This window comes from Tinamus guttatus, unplaced genomic scaffold (genome assembly GCF_059628265.1).
Source record: "Tinamus guttatus ecotype Peru unplaced genomic scaffold, ASM5962826v1 Tinamus_guttatus_pri_ptg001199l, whole genome shotgun sequence".
Taxonomy (NCBI): Eukaryota; Metazoa; Chordata; class Aves; order Tinamiformes; family Tinamidae; genus Tinamus; species Tinamus guttatus.
The window spans coordinates 2,110-22,423 of record NW_028289733.1 but is presented as its reverse complement, the minus strand read 5'-3'; the positions used below and the strand labels follow the sequence as shown (position 1 = coordinate 22,423).

At 69.6% G+C, this 20,314-nt stretch overlaps 2 protein-coding genes across 2 annotated transcripts; both read left to right on the top strand.

The window, feature by feature from the left end:
* Nucleotides 1-3,191: 3,191 nt before the first annotated feature.
* ACP5 (acid phosphatase 5, tartrate resistant) lies at nt 3,192-10,101 on the top strand. Its single transcript, XM_088538809.1, has 5 exons — nt 3,192-3,230; nt 4,400-4,630; nt 5,455-5,582; nt 7,032-7,383; nt 9,865-10,101. The coding sequence occupies exons 1-5, from the start codon at nt 3,192-3,194 to the stop codon at nt 10,099-10,101; spliced, it is 987 nt and encodes a 328-aa protein (XP_088394935.1).
* A 4,106-nt stretch (nt 10,102-14,207) lies between these two features.
* On the top strand, nt 14,208-18,542 carry LOC148590628 (transcription elongation factor 1 homolog). The gene is made up of 4 exons (XM_088538808.1): nt 14,208-14,262; nt 15,093-15,210; nt 16,391-16,461; nt 18,469-18,542. Exons 2-4 carry the CDS (start codon nt 15,095-15,097, stop codon nt 18,531-18,533), a joined length of 252 nt encoding a protein of 83 aa, XP_088394934.1. The 5' UTR covers nt 14,208-14,262; nt 15,093-15,094; the 3' UTR covers nt 18,534-18,542.
* Nucleotides 18,543-20,314: the final 1,772 nt, after the last annotated feature.

The window sequence follows — 20,314 nt, the reverse complement described above, 5'->3', positions numbered from 1 at the left end:
CCCCCAGATTTGGAGTCCCCCCGACCCTCCCCCCCTTACAGTGACTTTTGGGGTAAAAACCCCCAAATTCTGCTGGGGGGGGGTATTTTTTGTGCATTTTTCCGCTCGCTTTGGGGGAGGGGGGCTCCCCAGCTGCATTTTGGGGGGGTTCCTGCTTTTTTGCCGATTTTCACTAGTTTTTCCCCATTCGGGGGAAGCGGGGGGGGGCAGAGGGACCAAATTTGCACTTGCCTTAGAGCCCCCATAGGGTCCCCTATAGGGACCCCCTATAGAGACCCCCCCCCGGGGTGACCCCCGTTTTGGGCCCCCCCCATAAGGACCCCCCCCCAAAAAGGCCCCTTAAAGGGCCCCCCCATAGGGCCCCCCCCCCATAGGGGTCTCCCTTGGGGACCCCCCCATGGGGAGACCCCCCCATAGGGGACCCCCTATAGAGCCCCCCCCATCTATAGGGACCTCCTATGGGGACCCCCCCGGAGCCCCCTATAGAGCCCCCCCCATAGGGGCCCCCCCCATCTATGGCCCCCCCCCTCAAATTCCCCCCCCCCGCGATGCCCCCCCCCCCCGGGGCTCCGCTGCCCTTAGCCCCGCCCCCAGCCCCGGGCTCCTCCCCCCGCCCCAGGCCCCGCCCCCGGGGACCCCCCACCAGCACCGGGGCCCCCCCCCAGGGCCCCGCCCCCACCCGGGCCCCCGGCCGCCCCGCCCCCGCCTGGCCACGCCCCTCCCACGTGACCCCGCCCCCCACATACACGTGGCCACGCCCCCTCCGGGCCCCCACCAGCGTTGCACATTCCGGGGCCCCGCCCCTTCTCGCCCCGCCCCGGCTGATGACGTCACCGCGGGACGCCCCGCCCCCTTCTCCCGCCCCCCCCCGCAGCAGGAACCGCCCGAGCCGCCGCGGGGGGCGGGGCCGGAACCGGAAATAAACCCGCAGTGTTGAACCCGCCCCCGCCGTCTTCACTCATTGGGGGCGGGTCGGGTAGGCGGGGCTTCAAAGGGGAGGGGAGGGGCTACAAATGGGGCGGGGCTACAAATGGGGGCGGGGCCAATGGGCCATAGGGTCTATAGGGGGCGCTGCACGTGATCCATAGGGGGTGCAGGGCGGTGGGTGGGTAGAGGGGGCGGGGCCTATGGCGGCCATAGGGTTCTATAGGGGCTGCAGAGCTATAGGGGCCTTAGGGACCTATAGGGGCCATAGGGACCTATAGGAACCGTAAGGACCTCTAGGACTTATAGGGTCTATACAGGTGTAGAGAGCTATAGGGCTGGTGGCTATAGGGCCATGGGGGGCTATGGAGTCTATAGTCTCTATAGGGCGAAATCTATAGGATCTATAGGAATCTATAGGGGCTGAAAGCACTGTAAGGGAGGGCTCCTATAGGGTGACCGCAGAGTCTATAAGGGTTCGCAGCAGGCGAAGGGGCTAGGGAGGAAGGAGCTATGGGGGCTATAGGGTCTATAGGATCGTGGATGCTTTAGGGGAGACACTGACAGAAGAGCCACAGGCCCTATAGACCCCTATAGAAACAGCCACGGGGACAAAGCCCTATAGGTGCCTATAGGCTCTGCAGTGGTGGGGCTACGGGGCAGGAATCTATGGGGCAACAGGGACAGTAGGGGGCTGTAGGGGCTCTATGGGAGCCATAGGGGCTCTATAGGAGCCAGGGGGGCTATAGGGGCTCTATAGGAGCCAGGGGGACTATAGGGGCTCTATAGGAGCCAGGGGGGCCATAGGGGCTCTATAGGAGCCGGGGGGGCTATAGGGGCTCTATAGGAGCCAGGGGGGCTATAGGGGCTCTATAGGAGCCGGGGGGGCTATAGGGGCTCCATGGGAGCTGGGGGGGCTATAGGGGCTCTATAGGAGCCGGGGGGGCTATAGGGGCTCTATAGGGGCCAGGGGAGCTATAGGGGCTCTATAGGAGCCAGGGGGGCTATAGGGGCTCCATGGGAGCTGGGGGGGGGACTCTAGGGGCTCTATAGGAGCTGGGGGAGCCATAGGGGCTCTATAGGAGCCGGGGGGGCTATAGGGGCTCTATAGGAGCCAGGGGAGCTATAGGGGCTCCATAGGGGCTGGGGGGGGGTGCTCTAGGGGCTCTATAGGTGCCGGGGGAGCCATAGGAGCTCTATAGGAGCCAGGGGGGCTATAGGGGTCTATAGGAGCTGGGGGGCTCTAGGGGACAAGTGGCTGCGGGGGGGGGCTCTAGGGGTTGGAGGTCCCGGACGCCGGGGCCCCTCCCGCCCCCCCCCAGGGAGCCGCTCCCGGCCCCTCCCAGCCCACCTGGAGGGGCCCCGGCGTCCGGGCGCGCCCTCCCCCCCTCCCCCCGCGCCACGCGCTGCCCCTCCCCGTCCTCGAAGGGCCCCGGCGTCCGGGACCCGCCGCCCCCGGGAGCCGTCGAGGGGCCCCGGCGTCCGGGCGGTGAGAGGGCGCGGGCGGGGCGGGGCCCGGACGCCGGGGCCCTTTTGGGGGGGGGGGGGATATGGGGGGCTCCGGGGGGGGCGCTCAGAGCCCCGGGGGGGCCCAGGCGTCCGGCTCCCCCCCCCCCCAACCACGTGGCCGCGCTGGGAGCGGCGGGGGGGGGCCGGACGCCGGGGCCCCTCGGGGGGCGGGGGGGCCCTTGGGGGGTGGGGGGGCCCTCGAGGTGGTTGTGGGGGGGGGGGGGGGGTCTGGGACCCCCGGGCCCTTCGGGGGGGGGGGGGGCTGGGGGGGGGGCAGTTCCCGGACGCCTGGGCCCCTCGTGGGGGGGGGGGGGCGCTGGGTCCCTCGTGATACGGGGGGGCCGGGACGCCTGGGCCCCTCGGGGGGGGATCTCGGACGCCTGGGCCCCTCGGGGGGGGGATCCCGGACGCCTGGGCCCCTCGGGGGGGGATCTCGGACGCCTGGGCCCCTCGGGGGGGGGTCGGGGGGGGCTGGACGGTCCCCGGACGCCTGGGCCCCTCGCCGGGGGGGAGGGGGGATTAGCCGGGCCCTGACGCATCGAGGGGATTTGGGGCATTTCGGGGATTTCCGACGGGGGGGGGGGCACGGGCCTCGCGAGGCCACCACGTGCCACCGTGTCACCCTGTCCCCGCGTGTCCCCGTGACGGCCCCAGTTCCCCTTTCGGGGCCATAAAGGCGCCAGCAGCCGCCGGCCGCGGGTGTCACCGCGGGGGACGCGGGTGTCACCACAGGGGACGCGGGTGTCACCGGAGCGGCCATGGGTGTCACCTGCGCCCGGCTCGGGGCTCTGCTGAGCGTGAGTGTCCCCCGTCCCCCCCCGTCCTTGTCCTTGTCCCCATGGGGGGGGTCGGGTCGTGCTCTGGCTCTGCAGGGTGGGGGGAGGCCCGGACGCCTGGGCCCCTGGATGGGGACACTGAGGCCCCCCCTGGATGGGGACATGGGGGCCCATGGGGACACCTGGACACTGGGGCTCCTGGGTGGGGACAGCGAGGTCCTTGGGGACACCAGGGTCCCTGGGTGGGGACATGGGGGCCCATGGGGACACCCAGATGCTGGGGACACTGGGACCCACCTGGGTGAGGACACCAGGGCCCTTGGGGTCACCGGGGCCCCTGAGGGGGGACACTGGGGTCCTTGGGGACACTCGGATGCCGGGGCCCCTGGATGGGGACGTGGGGGCCCTTGGGGACACTTGGACATTGGGGCTCCTGGGTGGGGACACTGGGGTCCTTGGGGACACTGGGGCCCCTGGATGGGGACACCGGGGCCCTTAGGGATACCGAGGTCCCTGGGTGGGGACATGGGGGCCCCTTGGGGACACCCGGACGCCGGGGCTCCTGGATGGGGACACCGGGGACCCCCTGGATGGGGACATGGGGTCCCATGGGGGACATCTGGATGCTGGGGCCCCTGTGTGGGGACACTGGAGCCCCTGGGGGCACCTGGACCCTGTGTGGGGACACTGGGGCCCATGGGGACACCCGGACGCCGGGGCCCCTGGGCAGGGACATTGGGGCCCTTGGGGACACTGGGGCCCTTGGGGACCCTGAGGCCCCTGGATGGGGACATGGGGGCCCTTGGGGACATGTGGACACCAGGGCCCCTGTATGGGGACACCGGGGTCCTTGGGGGCACCCGGACGCCGGAGCCTTTCGGGACACCGGGGCCCCTGGATGGGGACACTGGGGCCCCCCTGGGTAGGGACGCTGGGGTCCTTGGGGACATGGGGGCCCATGGGGACACCCGGACGCCGGGGCCCCTGGGCAGGGACATTGGGGCCCTTGGGGACACTGGGGTCCTTGGGGACCCTGGGGCCCATGGGGACACCCGGACGCCGGGGCCCCTGGGCAGGGACATTGGGGCCCTTGGGGACACTGGGGTCCTTGGGGACCCTGGGGCCCTTGGGGACACCCGGACGCCGGGGCCCCCCCGGACGCCGGGGCCCCCTCACCCCCCCCCCCGCAGGTGGTGGCCCTGGCGGCGGCGGCGGCGGCGCCGGGGGGGGGCGCCCTGCAGTTCCTGGCCCTGGGCGACTGGGGGGGGGTCCCCGAGCCCCCCTTCGCCACCCCCCGGCAGCGCGCGACGGCGGCCGCCATGGGGCGCGCGGCCGCCACCCTGGGCGCCGACTTCGTCCTGGCCCTCGGGGACAACTTCTACTACGAGGGCGTCCGCGACGAGCACGACCCCCGCTTCCAGGTGCGCCCCGTAGCGCCGGGGGGCGGCCCCATAGTGCCCCGGGGGGGGGGGACGTGCCCCATAGCGCCCCGGGGCGGGGGTGACATGCCCCATAGCGCCTGGGGGGCGGGGGACGTGCCCCATAGCGCCCGGGGGGCGGGCCCCATAGCGCCCCGGGGGGGGGGGGACGTGCTCCATAGCGCCCGGGGGGGCAGCCCCATAGCGCCCCGGGGGGGGGGGATGTGCCCCATAGCGCCCCGGGGGGGCAGGGGGGCGGGCCCCATAGCATCCCGGGGTGGGGGATGTGCCCCATAGCACCCGGGGGGGCGGGCCCCATAGCACCCTGGGTGGGGGTCCTACGGAGGGGATGTGCCCCATAGCGCCCCATGGGAGGGACGTGCCCCATAGCGCCCTGGGTGGGGGTCCTATGGAGGGGACGGGCCCCATTGCACCCTGTGGGGGGGTCCTATGGAGGGAACAGGCCCCATAGCGCCCCATGGGGGGGGGTCCCGTGGAGGGGACGTGCCCCATAGTGCCCTGTGGGGGGCGTCCCATGGGGGGGACAGGGCCCTATAGGGTCCTATGAGGGAGGGGGATCCCATGGGGAGAGGGTCTCATAGGGGCCACATCCCCATAGGGTCCCATGGGGGGGGGGTGTGACCTTGTGTCCCCCCATGTCCCTCCCATGTCCCTGTGTCCCCCCATGTCCCTGTCCCCCCTGTGTCCCCTCCCATCCCCATGATGTCCCCCTATGTCCCTGTGTCCCCCCTGTGTCCCCGTGTCCCCCCTGTGTCCCCATGTCCCCCCATGTCCCCCCGTGTCCCCATTGTCCCCATTGTCCCCAGACCACGTTTGAGCGGGTGTTCTCGGCGCCGTCGCTGCTGTCGCTGCCCTGGCTGGTGCTGGCCGGGAACCACGACCACGCGGGGAACGTGAGCGCGCAGGTGGCCTACGGGCGCCTATCCCCGCGATGGTGCGTCCCCAAGGTGTCCCCATGGTGTCCCTGTGTCCCCACGGTGTCCCCATGGTGTCCCCGTGTCCCCACCGCGTCCCCATGGCATCCCCATGGTGTCCCCATGGTGTCCACGACCACGCGGGGAACGTGAGCGCGCAGGTGGCCTACGGGCGCCTGTCCCCACGATGGTGTGTCCCCAAGGTGTCCCCATGTCCCCAAGGTGTCCCCATGGTGTCCCCATGGTGTCCCTGTGTCCCCATGGCATCCCCATGGTGTCCCCATGGTGTCCACGACCACGCGGGGAACGTGAGCGCGCAGGTGGCCTACGGGCGCCTGTCCCCACGATGGTGTGTCCCCAAGGTGTCCCCATGTCCCCAAGGTGTCCCCATGGTGTCCCCATGGTGTCCCTGTGTCCCCATGGCATCCCCATGGTGTCCCCATGGTGTCCACGACCACGCGGGGAACGTGAGCGCGCAGGTGGCCTACGGGCGCCTGTCCCCACGATGGTGCGTCCCCAAGGTGTCCCCATGGTGTCCCCACGTCCCCACGGTGTCCCCATGTCCCCACCGCGTCCCCATGGCATCCCCACCGCGTCCCCATGTCCCCATGGTGTCCACGACCACGCGGGGAATGGGAGCATGCAGGTGGCCCACGGGCGCCTGTCCCCAAGATGGTGTGTCCCCATGTCCCCATGGTGTCCCCATGTCCCCATGGTGTCCCCACGGTGTCCCAATGGTGTCCCCGTGTCCCCACCGTGTCCCCATGGCGTCGCCGTGTCCCCACGGTGTCCCCGCGGCATCCCCATGGTGTCCACGACCACGCGGGGAACGTGAGCGTGCAGGTGGCCTACGGGCGCCTGTCCCCACAATGGTGCGTCCCCATGGTGTCCCCATGTCCCCATGGCATTCCCACCGCATCTCCATGTCCCCACGGTGTCCCCACGGTGTCCCCATGGCGTCCCCACCGCATCCCCGTGTCCCCACCACATCCCCATGGCATCCCCGTGTCCCCACGGTGTCCCCAGGGTATCCCTGCATGTCTCCAAGGTGTCCCCATGTGTCCCCAGTGCCCTGTGGGTCCCTGGGGCGCACTGTCGGTGTCCCTGGGTGTCCCCTGGGTGTCCCTGTATGTCCCCAGAGTGTCCCCTGGGCATCCCCGTGCACCCCTTTGGTGTCCCTGTGTGTCCCCAAGGTGTCCCCAGGGTGTCCCCGCCTGTCCCCAGGGTGTCCCCAGGGTGTCCCTGTGCATCCCCTTGGTGTCCCCGCCTGTCCCCAAGGTGTCCCCAGGGTGTCCCTGCCTGTCCCCAAGGTGTCCCCTGGCCGTCCCCCCGTCCCTCACTGTCCCTGTGCTGTCCCCAAGGTGTCCCCAGGGTGTCCCTGCGTGTCCCCAGGGTGTCCGCAGGGTGTCCCTGCCTGTCCCCAAGGTGTCCCCGCGCGCCCCCTCACCGTCCCCTCCTTGTCCCCGCAGGCACTTCCCGCACCCCTACTACAGCGTGCGCTGGGCAGCGCCGGGCGCCAACGTCACCGCGCGGCTGCTGCTGCTGGACACGGTGCTGCTGTGCGGGGACACGCGGGACGGCGACGCCGCGGCGGCGCCGCGCGGGCCCCGGCGTCCGGGCGCGGCGCGGGAGCAGCTGCGCTGGCTGCGGCGGCGCCTGGCGGCCGCGGGGGACACCGGGTACCTGCTGGTGGCCGGGCACTACCCGCTGTGGTCGGCGGGCGAGCACGGCCCCACGCGCTGCCTGGTGCAAATACTGCGACCGCTGCTGCGGAGACACCGCGTCACCGCGTACCTGAGCGGACATGACCATGATGTACAGGTATGGGGACATGGGGACACCATGGGGACATGGGGACATGGGGACATGGGGACAGTGTGGGGACATGGGGACACCATGGGGACATGGGGACACGGCCCCACGCGCTGCCTGGTGCAAATACTGCGACCGCTGCTGCAACGGCACCGCGTCACCGCGTACCTGAGCGGGCACGACCACGACGTGCAGGTATGGGGACACTATGGGGACATGGGGACAGTGTGGGGACATGGGGACACCATGGGGACACCATGGGGACATGGGGACACGACCCCACACGCTGCCTGGTGGACACGCTGCGGCCACTGCTGCGGAGACACCGCGTCACCGCGTACCTGAGCGGGCACGACCATGATGTACAGGTATGGGGACACTGTGGGGAGATGGGGACAGCGTGGGGACATGGGGACATGGGGACACCATAGGGACACCATGGGGACACCATGGGGACACGGCCCCACGCGCTGCCTGGTGGAGACGCTGCGGCCACTGCTGCGGAGACACCGCGTCACCGCGTACCTGAGCGGGCACGACCACGACGTGCAGGTATGGGGACATGGGGACAGTGTGGGGACATGGGGACACCATGGGGACACCATGGGGACATGGGGACACCATGGGGACATGGGGACACGGCGGCACCGCGTCACCGCGTACCTGAGCGGGCACGACCACGACGTGCAGGTATGGGGACATGGGGACAGTGTGGGGACATGGGGACACCATGGGGACACCATGGGGACATGGGGACACCATGGGGACATGGGGACACGGCGGCACCGCGTCACCGCGTACCTGAGCGGGCACGACCACGACGTGCAGGTATGGGGACATGGGGACAGTGTGGGGACGTGGGGACACAGTGGGGACACCATGGGGACATGGGGACACGGCGGCACCGCGTCACCGCCTACCTGAGCGGACACGACCACGATGTGCAGGTAATGGGGACATGGGGACACTGTGGGGACGTAGGGATGTGGGGACATGGGGACACGGTGCCAGCACCTACCTGAGCGGCCACAACCACGGTGTGCAGGTGACAGGGACACAGATTTTTGGGGACGCGGTCATGGGACAAGCGACAAGGACGTGGGCTGGGGGACACAGGCTCCCCAATGTCCCCATGTGTCCCCAATGTCTCTGTCCCCCATGTCCCCAACATCCCCCATGTCCCCCATGTCCCCAGCATGGCCCGTGTCCCCCATGTCCCCTGTGTCCCCAGTGTCCCCCATGTCCCCAGCGTCCCCCATGTCCCTCGTTTCCCCCATCTCCCCGTGCCCCTGATGTCCCCACATCCCCCGTGTCCCCCATGCGCCCTGTGTCCCCAGCATGCACGTCCTCCTGATGCCCCCGTGTCCCCAGCGTCCCCCGTGTCCCCCATGTCACTAACGTCCCTGTGTCCACCATGTCCCCATGTCTCTAACATCCCCGTGTCCCCTATGTCCCCCATGTCCCCAGCATCCCGTGTGTCCCCCATGTCCCCAGCATCCCCGTGTCCCTAACGTCCCCGTGTCCCCTGTGTCCCCCTGATGTTGCTGTGTCCCCAGCATCCCTGTGTCCCCCCGTGTCCCCCATGTCCCCAGCATCCCTGTGTCCCTAACGTCCCCAATGTCCCCTGTGTCCTCCATGTCCCCAGCATCCCCATGTCCCCTGTGTCCCCCATGTCCCTAACGTCCCCAATGTCCCCCATGTCCCTGTGTCCCCCGTGCCCCAGTGTCCCCCGTGTCCCCAGCATCCCCATGTCCCCCCATGTCCCCTGTGTCCCCCCATGTCCCCATGTCCCCCGTGTCCCTGTGTCTCTAACATCCCCCATGTCCCCGTGTCCCCTGTGTCCCCATGTCCCCCGTGTCCCCATGTCCCCCGTGTCCCTAACGTCCCTCATGTCCCCTGTGTCCTCCATGTCCCCAGCATCCCCATGTCCCCCGTGTCCCCCATGTCCCTAACGTCCCCAATGTCCCCCATGTCCCTGTGTCCCCCGTGCCCCAGTGTCCCCCGTGTCCCCAGCATCCCCATGTCCCCCCATGTCCCCTGTGTCCCCCCATGTCCCCCGTGTCCCTGTGTCTCTAACATCCCCCATGTCCCCATGTCCCCCGTGTCCCTAACGTCCCCCATGTCCCCTGTGTCCCCCGTGTCCCCAGCATCCCCATGTCCTGCATGTCCCCAGCATCCCTGTGTCCCCCATGTCCCCTGTGTCCCCAATGTCCCCCATGTTCCTAATGTCCCCCATGTCCCTGTGTCCCCCATGCCCCAGTGTCCCCCGTGTCCCCAGCATCCCCATGTCCCGTGTGTGCCCCCATGTCCCCCCATGTCCCCTGCATCCCTATGTCCCCAGTGTCCCCCATTTCCACCATGTCCCTGTGTCCCTTGTGTCCCCCATGTCCCCAGCATCCCTGTGTGTCCCCATGTCCCCCCGTGTCCCCATGTCCCCCCGTGTCCCCGTGTCCCCGTGTCCCCGCTCCGGTGACGTCCCCGTCCCCGCAGTTCCTGCAGGACGGCGCGGTGGCGCACGTGGTGAGCGGCGCGGGGAACTTCATGGTGCCATCGCGGCGCCACGCGGGGGACGTCCCCGCCGGGTCCCTGCGCTTCCTGTACGGGGACCCGGCGTCACCCGGCGCCTTCGCGCACGTGCGGCTGGACGCGGCCGCCATGACCGTCACCTTCCTGGAGGCCACCGGCCGCGTGCTGTACCGGGTGGCACTGCCACCGCGACACGGGTGACACCAATGGGGACACCGCGACACGGGTGACACCAATGGGGACCAATGGGGACATCCTGGGGACATCCATGGGGACATCCCGTGACCGTCACCTTCCTGGAGGCCACTGGCCGTGTGCTCTACCGGGTGGCACTGCCACCGCGACACGGGTGACACCATGGGGACACCCTGGGGACATCCCGTGACCGTCACCTTCCTGGAGGCCACCGGCCGCGTGCTGTACCGGGTGGCACTGCCACCGCGACACGGGTGACACCAATGGGGACCAATGGGGACATCCTGGGGACATCCATGGGGACATCCCGTGACCGTCACCTTCCTGGAGGCCACCGGCCGCGTGCTCTACCGGGTGGCACTGCCACCGCGACACGGGTGACACCATGGGGACACCCTGGGGACATCCCGTGACCGTCACCTTCCTGGAGGCCACCGGCCGTGTGCTCTACCGGGTGGCGCTGCCACCGCGACACGGGTGACACCAATGGGGACCAATGGGGACATCCTGGGGACATCCATGGGGACATCCCGTGACCGTCACCTTCCTGGAGGCCACTGGCCGTGTGCTCTACCGGGTGGCGCTGCCACCGCGACGCGTGTGACACTGCCACCGCACCCCATGTGACACCAATGGGGACACCGCGACGCGTGTGACACCGTGGGGACATCCATGGGGACATCCATGGGGACATCCATGGGGACATCCCATGACCGTCACCTTCCTGGAGGCCACCGGCCGCGTGCTGTACCGGGTGGCACTGCCACCGCGACACGGGTGACACCATGGGGACATCCTGGGGACATCCATGGGGACATCCATGGGGACATCCCATGACCGTCACCTTCCTGGAGGCCACCGGCCGCGTGCTCTACCGGGTGGCACTGCCACCGCGACACGGGTGACACCAATGGGGACCAATGGGGACATCCTGGGGACATCCCGTGACCGTCACCTTCCTGGAGGCCACCGGCCGCGTGCTGTACCGGGTGGCACTGCCACCGCGACACGGGTGACACCATGGGGACATCCTGGGGACATCCATGGGGACATCCCGTGACCGTCACCTTCCTGGAGGCCACCGGCCGCGTGCTCTACCGGGTGGCGCTGCCACCGCGACACATGTGACACCAATGGGGACCAATGGGGACATCCTGGGGACATCCATGGGGACATCCCGTAACCGTCACCTTCCTGGAGGCCACCGGCCGCGTGCTGTACCGGGTGGCGCTGCCACCGCGACACGGGTGACACCATGGGGACACCCTGGGGACATCCTGCCATGGGGACATCCCGTGACCGTCACCTTCCTGGAGGCCACTGGCCGCGTGCTGAACCGGGTGGCACTGCCACCGCGACACGGGTGACACCAATGGGGACACCGCGACACGTGTGACACTGTGGGGACATCCTGGGGACATCCATGGGGACATCCCGTGACCGTCACCTTCCTGGAGGCCACCAGGGGGTCCTGCTCCGTGTCACTGTCCTCCCTCCATGTGTGATGGGACCCACAGGGACCCCCCAGGGCCACCTCCTCCATAGACGTCATTGGGCCACCCCATGGGCCCCCCCCCATGGACCCCATCATGGACGTCACCGGGACCCCCCCATGGCCCCATGGATGGACCCCCCCCCCCCCGGAACCCCCCCCATGGACCCCATCATGGATGTCACCGGGACCCCCCCATGACCCACCCCCCGGCCCCATGGATGGACCCCCCCTCCATGGACCCCATCATGGAGGTCACCGGGACCCCCCCAGGGACCAACTCAGGGACCCCCCCCAGGGCCACCCCCTCCATAGATGTCATTGGGCCACCCTAATGGATGGACCCCCCCCAGGGACCCCATCATGGATGTCACCGGGACCCCCCCCCCCAGGAGCCCCCCCAGGGACCAACTCAGGGACCCCCCCCAGGAGCCTCCCCCATGGACCCCATCATGAAAGTCACCGGGACCCCCCCATGGACCCCCCCTCAGGGACCCCTGCTCTATAGACATCACTGCGCCCCCCAATGGATGACCCCCCCCATGGACCCCATCCTGGATGTCACCGGGACCCCCCCCATGGACCCCCCCGGCCCCATGGATGGACCCCCCCCCAACCCCATCATGGACGTCACCAGGACCCCCCCCATGGACCCCCCCGGCCCCATGGATGGACCCCCCCCCCATGGACCCCATCATGGAGGTCACCGGGACCCCCCCAGGGATCAACTCAGGGACCCTCCCCCTCTCAGGGACCCCCCCCCCAGGGACCCCTCCCCTATAGACGTCACTGGGCCCCCCCAGGAGCCCCCCCCATGGACCCCATCCTGGATGTCACCGGGACCCCCCCCATTGACCCCCCCGGCCCCATGGATGGACCCCCCCCCAACCCCATCATGGATGTCACCAGGACCCCCCCCCCAGGGTCACCCCTTCCATAGATGTCATTGGACCCCCCCCCCATGGATGTCCCCCCCCCATGGACCCCATCATGGATGTCACCAGGACCCCCCCCCCCAGGGTCACCCCTTCCATAGATGTCACCGGGACCCCCCCCATGGACCCCCCCCGGCCCCATGGATGGACCCCCCCCCAACCCCATCATGGACGTCACCAGGACCCCCCCCCATGGACCCCCCCGGCCCCATGGATGTCCCCCCCCCATGGACCCCGTCATGGACGTCACCAGGACCCCCCCCCATGGACCCCCCCGGCCCCATGGATGGACCCCCCCCCACCATGGACCCCCCCATCATGGACGCCATCGTGACCCCCCTCATGTCCCCTGTCCCCCCCCCCACCGTGGATGTCACTGGGACCCCCCCATGCCCCCCCCCCCCCCCCCGGCACCCCTGGGACCCCCAGCCGGCCTGGGCCCCGCCCCCAAGCTCAATAAAAGTGTCAGATGCCCCAAAACGGCTGCTTTGGCCCCAAAGCAGGGCTGGGGGGAGGGGGAGCGTGTGACCCCCCCCCCGAAACCCCCGGGGAGGGAAAGGGGGGACATGGTGGCCTTGGGGACCCCCAAGTCCTGGTGTCCCCGGTGTCCCCAATGCCATGGGGTCCCCAGTGTCCCCCTTATTTGTGTCCCTGATGTCCCCAATGATGTCCCCAAGCCCTGAGTGTCCCCAAGCCCCGGGTGTCCCATCCACCACGGGGTCCCCATGGCTCAACTGTCCCCAAGGCCACCACGTCCCCAGCCTGGCCCCAGTGTCCCCAATGTCCCCGGCTGGGCCACGTTGTCCTGTGTCCCCAGCTCCTTATCTGGGCCTTGGGGACAGGACGAGCCTGGGGCCACCGCGGGGACGTGGGGACGTCCCCAGCCTGGGGCCACCACCATAGGGACATGGGGACGTCCCCACCCTGCTCACAATGGGGCCTCTATGGGGGACACGCGTGGGGGGGGACACGTCCCTGTCCCCCCTTGGTCACACTGAGGCCACCCATGGGGACAAGGTTGGGGACATGGGGACATCCCCCCCCCACCACCACATCAGGGCCACCTCTGGGGTCCTGGGGGGCAGGACAGGGACATGGGGACCCCCCCCCCCCCCCGACTCCCAGGGTGCCCCTGACCCTCCATTTTGGGAGATTTTCCCCAATTCGGGGACATTCACCCCAATTTTGGGAGATTTCTCCCCATTTTGGGGTGATTCCCCCCAATTTTGGGACGTTTCTCCCCAATTTTAGGAGATTCACCCCAACTTGGGGAGATCCCCCCAATTTTGGGAGATTTCTCCTCCATTTGGGGAGATTTTGCCCAATTTTGGGTCATTTCCCCCCAACTTGCGGAGATTTCTCCCCAATTTGGGGAGATTCCCCCCAATTTTGGGACGTTTCTCCCCAATTTTAGGAGATTCACCCCAACTTGGGGAGATCCCCCCAATTTTGGGAGATTTCTCCTCCATTTTGGGAGATTTTGCCCAATTTTGGGTCATTTCCCCCCAATTTGCGGTCTCCTCCCCCGCCCCTCGCGGCAGTTTCCCGGCTTGACGCCCTGGCCCCGCCCCGCCGCCGCCCATTGGCTGCGGCCTTTCCCGCCCGCCCCGCGCGCCGCCCAATGGGGAGCGAGGCCGGGCAAGGAGAAGGGCGGAAGCGGGCGACGCGGGTGGGGCTTTGCGCGCTTCCGGCGCCGGGCGGAAGTGCCGGTCTCCGTTGGAAACGCGGCCGGGGCGGTAGGTCGGCGGCGGGACCCGGGGCCGGGGGGGGGGAAACGGGGGGGGCGGGGGCATCTCAGGGGGGTCCCGGGGGGGTCCAGGGGGGTCCGGGAGGGGTCAGGGGGGTCCCGGAGGTCCCGGGAGGGTCTGGGAGGTCCCGGGGGGGGGTCCCGGAGGGGTCTGGGGGGGGTCTAGGAGGTCCCGGAGGTTCCGGGGGGGGTCCCGGGGGGGTCTCGGGGGGGTCTGGGAGGTCCCGGGGGGGTCCCGGGAGGGTCTGGGGGGGTCTAGGAGGTCCCGGAGGTCCCGGGGGGTCCCGGAGGGGTCTGGGGGGGTCTAGGAGGTCCCGGGGGGGTCTGGGAGGTCCCAGCAGGGCCGGGGGGGGGGGAGTCGATAGTTCCCCCCCCCCCGGGGTCCTCCTGGGTGCCCCCCCCCATATTAGAACCCCCCCGTTAGAACGGAGCCCCCCCCCCCCCCCGTGTCACCCTCTTCACGGGCCACCCCCCCCCCCCATGGCCCCCCCACGGTGTCACCCCCTGCCCCCCCCGTTGTCCCCCCCCGGCCGTGTCCCCCCTGCAACGTGTCCCCGTGTCCCCCACAATGTGTCACTGTGTCCCCCCCAATGTGTCCCCATGTCCCCCCCCGTGTGTCCCCCCTGTCCCCGTGTCCCCCACAATGTGTCACTGTGTCCCCTCTCAACGTGTCCCCATGTCCCCCCCGCCATGTCCCCCCCAATGTGTCCCCGTGTCCCCCCCAATGTGTCCCCGTGTCCCCCACAATGTGTCACTGTGTCCCCCCAATGTGTCCCCATGTCTCTCTCCGTGTCCCCCCCAACGTCCCCCTGTCCCCCCCCAGCCATGGGGCGCCGCAAGTCCAAGCGGAAGCCGCCCCCCAAGAAGAAGGTGACGGGGACCCTGGAGACGCAGTTCACGTGTCCCTTCTGCAACCACGAGAAGTCCTGCGACGTCAAGATGTGCGTGCGGGGGGACGGGGACGGGGGGGGACACGGGGACGGGGGGGGGGACAGGGGGATGGGGGGACACGGGGATGGAGGGACATGGAAGGGACACGGGGGGGACATGGGGACACGGAGGGGACGCGGGGATGGGGGGACACGGGGATGGAGGGACATGGAGGGGACGCGGGGGGGGGACACGGAAGGGACAGGGGGACACGGAGGGGACAGGGGGACACGGAGGGGACAGGGGGATAGATGGACATGGAAGGGACACGGGGGGGACACGGGGACGTGGGGATGGGGGGACACGGAGGGGACATGGGGATAGAGGGACATGGAGGGGACACGGAGGGGACGCGGGGATGGGGGGGACACGGAGGGGACGCAGGGGCACGGAGGGAACACGGGGGGGACATGGGGATGGAGGGACATGGGGATGGAGGAACACGGAGGGGACATGGGGACCCGGAGGGGACATGGAGGGGACATGGGGACCTGGAGGGGACACGGGGATGGAGGGACATGGGGGGAACACGGAGGGGACACGGGGATGGAGGGACACGGAGGGGACATGGGGACCTGGAGGGGACACGGGGATGGAGGGACATGGGGGGAACACGGAGGGGACACGGGGATGGAGGGACATGGAGGGGACACGGAGGGGACGCGGGGATGGGGGGAACAGGGGGGGACACGGGGATGGAGGGACACGGAGGGGACGCGGGGACACGGAGGGAACGCGGGGACACGGAGGGGACATGGGGACATTGGGGACGTGGAGATAGCAGGGGGACACGGAACACGGAGATGGGGGGACACGGGGACACAAAGGGGACATTGGGGATGTGGGGACAGCAGGGGGAAGGAGGGACACAGGGACGTGAAGGGGATGCGGGGACGGGGGGACACGGAGGGGACACAGGGACCTTGGGGACATGGGGACAGTGCGGGGGATGTGGGGACATTGGGGACAGCGAGGGGTCATGGGGGCGGTGGGGGGGACATTGGGGACAACGGGGACAGCGGGAGGGCACAGGGACATTGGAGACACGGGGATGGCAGGAGGATGTGGGGACACGGGGACGTCGGGGATGTGGGGACATGGGGACATTGGGGACAGCAGGGGGAGGGCACGGGGATGAGGGGGACATGGGGCCATGGGGGTGGCAGGGTGTCACCTCCCGTGTCCCCGCAGGGACCGCGCGCGGAACACGGGTGTCATCGCGTGCACCGTGTGCCTGGAGGAGTTCCAGACCCCCATCACCTGTGCGTGGGGACAGGGGACAGTGTGGGGACAGCGCGGGGACGTGGGGATAGTGTGGGGACAGCGCGGGGACGTGGGGACACCCTGGTGGGAATGGGGACACCGCGGGGGGACATGGGGACATCACGGGGACATGGGGATAGTGTGGGGACAGCGCGGGGACATGGGGACACCCCCGGGGGATGGGGACACCGCGGGGGGACATGGGGACAACACGGGGACATGGGGACACCCTGGTGGGAATGGGGACACTGCGGGGGGACGGGGACAGCGTGGGGACATGGGGACAGTGTGGGGACAGCGCGGGGACATGGGGACACCCCCGGGGGATGGGGACACCGCGGGGGGACATGGGGACAGTGTGGGGACAGCACGGGGACATGGGGACACCCCCGGGGGATGGGGACACTGCAGGGGGACGGGGACAGCGCGAGGGGACATGGGGACAACACGGGGACACCCCCGGGGGATGGGGACACTGCGGGGGGACGGGGACAGCGCGGGGGGACAGGGACAGTGTGGGGACAGCACGGGGACAGTGTGGGGACAGCGCAGGGACATGGGGACACCCCCAGGGGATGGGGACACCGCGGGGGACATGGGGACAACACGGGGACATGGGGACATCCCCAGGGGGATGGGGACACTGCGGGGGGACGGGGACAGTGTGGGGACATGGGGACAGCACGGGGACATGGGGACACCCCCAGGTGGATGGGGACACCACGGGGGGACATGGGGACAACACGGGGACATGGGGACACTGTGGGGACAGCGCGGGGACGTGGGGACACCCCCAGGGGATGGGGACACCGCGGGGGGACATGGGGACAACACGGGGACATGGGGACACCCCTGGGGAGACGGGGTCACCCGTGTAGTGACAATGACACCCCGTGCGGACAGGGACAGTGCAGGGGAATGGGGACACCCATGGGGACACTTGTATAGTGTCGGGGACACCCCCAGGGGGATGGGGACACCCCTATAGTGACAATGACACGCTCATGGAGACAGGGACACCCGCATAGTGACAATGACACCCCCATGGGGACAGGGACACTGCAAGGGAATGGGGACACCCATGGGGGCATGGGGACACCTGTGCAGTGACAGTGACACCCCCACGGGGATGGGGACACCTGTGTGGATGGGGGGGTGACAATGACACCCACATGGGGACAAGGACACCCCAAAGGGGACGGGGACACCCACACGGTGACAACAACACCCGCATAGTGACAGGGCCACCCCTGTGGGGACAGGGCCACCCAGGGGGGCAGTGCCACCCGTGCGGTGCCGGTGACCCAGGGGGGGTGTCACTGTCCCCGGTGACCGGGGTGGGGGGGTGGCCCTGTCCCCGCTGTCCCCAGTGACCTGGGGGGGGTGTCACTGTCCCTGGTGACCCGGGGGGGGGGTGTCACTGTCCCTGCTATCCCCAGTGACCCAGGGGGTGTCACTGTCCCCGGTGACCCGGGCAGTGTCCCCATCCCCGCTGTCCCGGGTTTGGTGTCCCCATCCCTGCTGTCCCCGGTGACCGGCGTTTAGTGTCCCTGTCCCCCCTGTCCTTGGTGACCTGGGGTGGGGGGGCTGTCCCTGTCCCCGGTGCCCCAGGTGGGGGTGTCCCTGTCCCCGGTGACGCGGGGGTGTCCCCACTGTCCCCGGTGACCTGGCGGGGGGTTGTCCCTGTCCCTGGTGTCCCGGGTTTGGTGTCCCTGTCCCTGCTGTCCCCGGTGACCCGGGGGGGGGTTGTCCCTGTCCCCGGTGACGCGGGGGTGTCCCCACTGTCCCCGCTGTCCCCGGTGACGCGGGGGTGTCCCCGCTGTCCCGGGTGACCTGGCGGGGGGTTGTCCCTGTCCCTGGTGTCCCGGGTTTGGTGTCCCTGTCCCTGCTGTCCCCGGTGACCCGGGGGGGGGTTGTCCCTGTCCCCGGTGACGCGGGGGTGTCCCCGCTGTCCCCACTGTCCCCGGTGACCCAGGGGGTGTCCCCGCTGTCCCCTGTCCCCGCAGACCTCTCGGAGCCCGTGGACGTTTACAGCGACTGGATCGACGCGTGCGAGGCGGCCAACCAGTGACGGGACCGGCCCCCCCGGGGTATCTACCCCCCCCCCGGGGTACCTACCCCCCCCTCGGGGTATTTACCCCCCCCCCCCGGGGTATTTCCTCCCCCCCGGGGGGGTTTCGCTCTCCTGTTCTTTTTTTTCCGCTTTTTCCCACCCGTTTTGGTCGGGTTTTTGGTCTTTGGGGACACGGGGGGGACACGGTGGCCCCCCCAATAAAGGCCATTGGGGAGCACAAGAGGTGGCGGCTTCGTCCCCTGGGGGGGGGGTGTCCCCAAGGGGGGGACAGGGACACGTGTCCCCTCCCATTGTCATTAGTGGCACCTTTGTCACCCACCCATTGTCCCCTCTGTGTCCCCCCCATGTCTCAGTTTGTCCCCGTGTCCCCCCTGGTGTCTTGGGGCCCCCTCCCCGTGTCACCCATGTTGTCCCCATGTCCCTATCCCTCCTCTCACGCCTCCATGGCCCCCATGTGTCACCGATGTCCCCTAACGCCCGTGTCCCCCATCCCTGTGTCCCCCTTGTGTGTCGGATCCCCTGTCCCCACGTCCCCCTTGTCCCTGTTTCCTTGTCCCCAATGTCCCTTCGCACCTCGGTTCCCATTTCCATGTCCCCAATGTCCCTCGATGTCCCCCCCCAATGTCCCCAACAGGTGACACTGTCACTTCGTGCTCCTCTTTATTGCACCCCAACCCTCACACCGGGGGCAGCAGCGGCAGCTCGAGGCCACCGCGGGGACACGGGGGACACGGGGGACACGGCCACGGGGGGACACGGTGACCACGGGGCAACACGGTGACCAGAGGGGACACGGTGGCTGCGGGGGACAGGGTGACCACAGGGGACACGGTGGCTGCAGGGGACACGGTGCCCGCGGTGGTGGCTGCGGTGGCCCTGGTGGCTGCAGTGCCCACAGGGGACACGGTGACCGCAGGGGACACCGTGACCAGGGGGGACATGGTGGCCCAGGTGCCTGCAGTGGTGGCCGCAGTGGCCCTGGTGGCTGCAGGGGACACAGTGCCCATAGGGGACGCGGTGGCCGCGCTGTCCCCGGTGGCTGCAGTGCCCGCGGTGGCCGCAGTGCCCGCGGTGGCCGCAGGGGACAGGGTGGCGATAGGGGACACGGTGGCCGCGCTGTCCCCGGTAGCTGCAGTGGCCGCAGGGGACACGGTGGCCACAGGGAACACAGTGGCTGCGCTGTCCCTGGTGGCCGCAGGGGACACGGTGGCTGCAGGGGACATGGTGCCCCCAGGGGACACGGTGGCCGTGCTGTCCCCAGTGGCCACGGTGACCGCAGGGGCCGCGGTGGCTGTAGGGAACACAGTGACCATAGGGGACACGGTGGCCGTGGTGGCCGTAGGGGACACAGTGGCCGCGCTGTCCCTGGTGGCCACAGGGGACACAGTGACCCCAGGGGACACAGTGACCGCGGGGGACATGGTGGCCATGGTGGCCGCAGGGGACGTGGTGGCCGCAGGGGACGGGGTGGCTGCAGGGGATGCGGTGGCCGCGGGGGCCATAGTGGCCGCGCCGTCTCCGGTGGCCGCACTGTCCCCAGTGACCCCAGGGGACACGGTGCCCACGGTGCCCGTAGGGGACACAGTGGCCGCGCCGTTCCTGGTGGCCGTGCCGTCCCCGGTGACCATAGGGGACACAGTGACCATAGGGGACGTGGTGGCCGCAGTGCCCGCGGTGGCCACGCTGTTCCTGGTGGCTGCAGGGGACACAGTGACCCCAGGGGATATGGTGGCCACGCTGTCCCCGGTGACCCCAGGGGACGCAGTGACCATAGGGAA